We start from the raw sequence: 6,000 nt of genomic DNA, 5'->3' as shown, positions 1-6,000 counted from the left end.
TACTGTCGTATGTTTACCGGGATATTAAATAAGTACCATTTTTACACCTCTCCTCAAAACTTAATTTCCCCCTTTTTAGCATTATTTTCACTAAATACTTGCCCCCACCCACTCCCCAGACAGTTCAGAAAGAAGCAATAGTCTATTTCTCCTGAAGCATTTCAAGTCAAATGTTTACCAGGGTATGAAATAAGTATCTTTTTTACACACCCGACAAAACCTAATTTCCTCCTTCATAGCTTTATTTTAACTGCATAATTTCACCCACCCCCATCACTACCGATAAAGTCGTCAAAATAGATCATAGCCAATAATAAAATTCAAAATTTTTTAATTTTATTAATTAAACATAAAAAAAATTTAACACCTAAAAAGCCACGATAATTATTCGCTAGTTTGATGTGGCATAGACAATGCAATGTTTTGAATAATAGCAATACAGTAAAAATAAAAAATATAAATTTGTCAAGGAATATTTATTAGTTCAGAAAGAAGCAATAGTCTATTTCTCCTGAAGCATTTCTAGTCGTATGTTTACCGGGATATTAAATAAGTACCATTTTTACACCCCCCTCAAAACTTAATTTCCTCCTTTTTAGCATTATTTTCACTAAATACTTCCCCCCACCCCCTCCCCCGACAGTTCAGAAAGAAGCAATAGTCTATGTCTCCTGAAGCATTTCAAGTCAAATGTTTACTGGGTTATTGAATAAGTAGCATTTTTACACCTCCCTCAAAACTTAATTTCCCCCTTCCTAGCTTTATTTTAACTGAATACTTGCCCCCACCCCCCTCACTTCATAGAAAGTAGTCAAAATAGAGCTTAGCCAAATCGAAATATCATAATTTTTTTTATGTTATTAATTACACTGAAAAAAAAATTGAACAACTAAAAAGCCACGATAATTATTAGCTAGTTTGATGTGGCATAGACAAAGCAATGTTTTGAATAATAGCAATACAGTAAAAATAAAAAAAATATTAGTCAAGGAATATTGATTAGTTCAGAAAGAAGCAATAGTCTATTTCTCCTGAAGCATTTCTAGTCGTATATTTACCAGGATATTAAATAAGTACCATTACCTGTTTGCTTTAAACTATATTATTACGAGCAAAACATGCTTGACTACATTATACTTTGCCAAGTTTAAAAAAAAACCTCGACTTTAGTGGGCCAACCTTTAAAATGTTCACGCGTAAATATAGTGTCCCACGCATGGGTTTTCCTTGCCCAATTCCAATGTATTTTTTCATGTATATCCAAAACATCACATGTGTATTATACAGTACACTATCATCCCATCTCCTCCAATTCGCAAATCCCCCCCCGTGCAACTGAACCCTCCATGTAACTGAACCCTTGTATAACCGAAACCCTATACAACTGAATCCCCATGTTACTGAACCCTCGTGCTACTGAACCCTCGTGCAACTCGACCCATTTTAACTAAACCCCTGTGTAACTATACCCCCTTTAACTGAACTCTCGTGCAACTCAACCCAATTTAACTAAACCCCCATGTAAGTGTACCCCCTTTAACTGAACCCTCATGCAACTCAACCCTCCATGCAACCCATCTCCCTCAAAACACTTTTCAGCCATTTCTTTTTAAATTGACAATACTTTTCAAACGTTACTTATGTATTATACAGACCACATCGGAGTGGTAAAGCGAGGTCAAGTCACAATGTCATTCTATCGTTACTTTTCAGACATTTCTTCTTAAAACTTTATTTTCAACTAATTTATCCGGGTTTTTCACAAGCAATTCGTACTATCATTGCTCGTAATCGCTAATAACCTTAACCCTTTACTAAGTTATAGGAAATACCGGTTTAGAAAAAACTAGAATAGTGATATAATTTCACTTTATCAACTCTCAAATTCTATACCCACCAGAAACCTGTCTCCTTGTGCAATTGAAACTGTTAAAAATGGGTGTTACCTCAGAAACCCGTCTGGTAAGGCATGTACCGTTCGTAGTAATAGGTGACTGACCCCACCAAACCAGATTGTGCCATGGAACGTAAAGTGGGACAAATACACCGGAAGGAACATAGTGTGCTAGAAATATAATGTCATACCCTACTAATGGTGTGATTTTCATTACGATCACTTACCTTTTTGGGGCTCTTTTCCCCATTTTTCGAATATCCAGCAAATTTCCTCTGGCAGGTGGCGTTTGATGTGTAACATTAAACTTAATGAACTGTATATATTTGGAGTCAGCGTACAAAAAAGCAATTCTTTAATGTATTATTCATGTCAAAATTTGTTTTTTTAGATTATTGGCTCGAGTCGTTCCATTGACCACGAACCGTTTGATTCTACACCATATATTCTACATGTAGTTTGGAATATAGGTAGAATTTCCATAATCCCTTCTTTTTCATTTATTTGTCTTAGTTTCCCTTTACCTGCTCAATATTACATGTGGGAAGAATTTTCCAGAGGGAAACGTCAGAGGGACGGGAAGTTTTCTGAGGAGAATTTTTCGGGGGGAATACGCCAGATCTCAATAATGATTGACAACTCGTGTCCCTCAGAAGCAAAAAAAAAAGATAGAGAGTGAAAACCGGTATTTGGGCTTGGGAGGGAGGTCTACTTTAAAAGAGTTCTACTTCTCTATTTGTGTCATTTTCCAAATATTTTCAAAGGAGAGGACTTATAAACGAATCAAGGTCAGGTCAAAAATCTTTAGATTTGCCTCCGACATTTTTTTTCTTTTTTTTTTACCAATCATATAAAAAGGGAAATTTAAGTATAGATTTTGTGCTACTGACATACAGGAGTGTGAACTCACAATAATGTACGGCGGCGAGGATTTTCTTATACTTTTTTTTAATGAAGAAAAAATAAAGGTGTTTTTCAAAATTTAGGGAGGAGGAATTTTTCAGTTTTTTTTTTTAATGAAAATATAAAACCAGGTATTTTTATAACTTAATATTTTTTGGGGAGGGAAATTTCCCTCCCCTCGCAAAAAGATAAATAGGCGCCTCTGCCGACATATTACGTATATTATGTCTGCTGAACTTGGAATGTACACATAGCAGGTTCTCTGCATTGGGAAAACCTACCATCGATTTACGGGCCTGATGACAATAAGCTCTAAGAGGAAGCACAATTTTCATTTGCTTTAGTGAGCATTCTCTTTTGTTTTTATTTCCTTTCACTCTACTTTCTTTTTGTTGATTTACTGGTATTAAAATTATTACAGGTTTCCTTCTAACGGCTCTGCAATAGAAAAAGCAACAGAACCCTTACCTGTAGATGGCGCAGGAACAATGAGGCCAGTGATCATATCATCAGAAATAAGAGAGTCACTCGGAGGCGGTGGGCATACCAAACTGTCAATTAAATTCAAATCTAAGCTAAGGTTAATGGCAGGAGCAGGAGGATCAGCTCTGCACGAGCGAAGCATTAGGCATAAGGACAGCTCTTCTTGCAAAACACTTTCAATATACATCATGTCCAGGTCAGCTACCAATGCTCCATTAAGCACCATTATTTCGTCAGATTTTTGAAGACCTGAGAAGACCAGATTTTTGTTTTAAAGGGAATTTAAGAAAGAAAGATTTTAAGAAAGGGAAACCGATAGCTGGAGAGACAGTTCGATCTTTTCGGCGTTATGTCTCTTCATTGCCGTGGTAGGTAGTAAGCCAGTCGCGCTTTACTAAATTACTACTAACCCTGTTTTCACTGACACAGTACAGCGATAAAGAGCGGGCTGCATAATTATTACATGCATACAACTATTTCAACAACAAAATTAACTATACTTTCAAAAAGTGAAACAAGGAAGAAAAGAAAGAAACTCCCCAAGGCCTAAACATGTCCTAATAAAGATTTTAAGAAAAGGCACCAAAACACATAAAAATTTGGGTACTTGGAAAAAAAAACAACAACAATGAAAGCAGTATTGAGTCTGTGAAAAATATTTTGATTCCTCATTGCGACTTTAAATTTGCTTTATTTAGCCCGAATTGAAATTAAGGAACATTTTAGCACGAGCTATGAATAAGATATCAATAGTACAATCCCATGACTTCAGAATTAATCTTTCAACAATGAAATAAACTTCTAACAATATATACGATACACAACAACATAAATAACAAATCAAATAACATAAATAACAAAATCACACTTTTGAAATATCGAATAAGCATGGGCACTGTACTGTTTTTCTGAAGAAACAAAACAAAAAACAAACAGGGCTTGAATAAAACAGAACAGGTAAACTAAAACAGAAGACCTGTTTCTGTTTCTGATCTGTTTTTTTGGTAAAAACAGAAAACAGCTGTTTCTGATAAAAAACAGCCGTTTTTGAACACCTAAACGTTAAAGAAAGAAAAAATTCTAAATGGTAAGTTTTGTCTTATTATCGTAAAGTGAATTATAACACCATTTGTTTAAGCCTTAAAGCTTATCATTTAAAAATTGTGATTTTCCCTTGTGTGGACATTGTCCGGGGATACTGATTTCGCATGAAATAATCTGCGATCAAAAATGCATGTTCGCTTGACACACTAGTAGTAGAACGTTAAGAGGCTTTAGAGCGGTTTCTGACAACTCCGGAAAGATACCTTGGTTTGGGTCCATAAAATGACTGGGTCACCAATGTGAACACATTAACCTCTTAGTTTCTCCTTAGCTTCTCGTCAGGATTGCCACTTGCCATGGGTAGTGCTTTTCTGTGGTGGTAATACTTTTGAAAAAACTTAGTACTCTTGCAGCATTTTTTTTTGCAAAAAAGAGCAGTTTTTCTAATATAGGGGCGAAAAATTGTCTGCGCAGCATAAATATTGCCATAATTTTTTTCTTTATAGTTATTTTTCTTCCATTTTCCCGTTCCAAAAATACACTTTTATGTTTACACAGCATCTACTCAAACTTCCCGGAAATACATACTAGTTATTCAAGACATTTTGAAAATACAATAATTTTCAGCATGAAATTACGCAGTCAGCTCAAAGTCATTAGTATTAGGCCTAAGCAGAGCATATAGTTTATTTGGGAGGAGACATTTTTCTCCTCCAGACCATGCATTCCCCTCCCTCCTAATATATCCTAATGTATGGAAGCCATCTTAAACAAAAGCATGAAAGAAGAAAAATGCCCGGGAAAATGACACTTCTTACTGCCAATAAAAAAATTGAGTGTTACCTCGCAGCTTAAAGTAGCAATTTAAGAGTAATTATTTCCAAGCCAATTTGTGTGAAAATTTTCCAAAAGAAAAATTAATGGTTTAAGGGTACTTCGCATATTTTTACGGAGCTTTGCGCTAGAAAATATTGTTCTATGCCCTCCACCAAATTCATTCTTAAGTAAATAAGCAATGTGAAATTTCTCAAATTTTGAATTTCAAAGGACCTTAGACTCTTTGCTACATAATACTTTCTTTAAGTATTCTCTTCTCTTAAATAGGTTTTCAAAGGATGCAAATATAAGGACAATTGTACTTTTTGACAATTCATTTTGAAAATTTCCGTTGCTTTGCGGCGGAAAGTACTTTCCCCAACGCATGCACTTGCTTTATCACAAAAATTGTTACTACTTTAAATTTTTGTTTAAAGAATACGAGTGGGTATGCTTTTGATTATGTAGGTTCGTTTTCATAGTCCATTCCCAAAGGAAAAAGGCTAGTGACATCTTCGACTATAACTAATTATAATTACACAATCCAAGAATACTAATTTTATTTCTTAGCGGAGCCCCCCCCCCCAAGAAAATCTGGATCTACCAATAATTCAATGGTGTAATATAAGAAAATTATACTTTTGCCCTCCTTTACTCATCGGACTCTACCATAGCCTCAAGGGCTTCAGCAGTACAAAGGCGAGTTGGAGTGGGATCTCTTGCAGTCTCTGCACCATTACATAATGTATCCTATAGCAATGGTGTCAAAGATTAAGGGACCAGAGAACGACCCCCAAATGAAAACCTCCCAAATGTTGAAGGATCCAGATAGGCTGTATAACATGTCATCAGATAGCCTA

General features: G+C 35.4%; 1 protein-coding gene across 1 annotated transcript in view; it reads right to left on the bottom strand.

The window, feature by feature from the left end:
- Positions 1–3,212: 3,212 nt before the first annotated feature.
- The window catches only part of sif (guanine nucleotide exchange factor still life), a 285,383-nt gene continuing 282,595 nt past the window's right edge, over positions 3,213–6,000 (bottom strand). The window contains exon 16 of the mRNA XM_089106536.1: positions 3,213–3,529. Coding sequence (XP_088962662.1) covers positions 3,213–3,529 — 317 coding nt within the window. The remainder of the gene's footprint in view (positions 3,530–6,000) is intronic.

Source organism: Artemia sp. Qi Xiang Cuo, chromosome 2 (assembly GCF_049724085.1).
Source record: "Artemia sp. Qi Xiang Cuo chromosome 2, ASM4972408v1, whole genome shotgun sequence".
Taxonomy (NCBI): Eukaryota; Metazoa; Arthropoda; class Branchiopoda; order Anostraca; family Artemiidae; genus Artemia; species Artemia sp. Qi Xiang Cuo.
The sequence above is the reverse complement of the archived record's forward strand: the minus strand, read 5'-3'. Positions and strand labels throughout refer to the sequence as shown.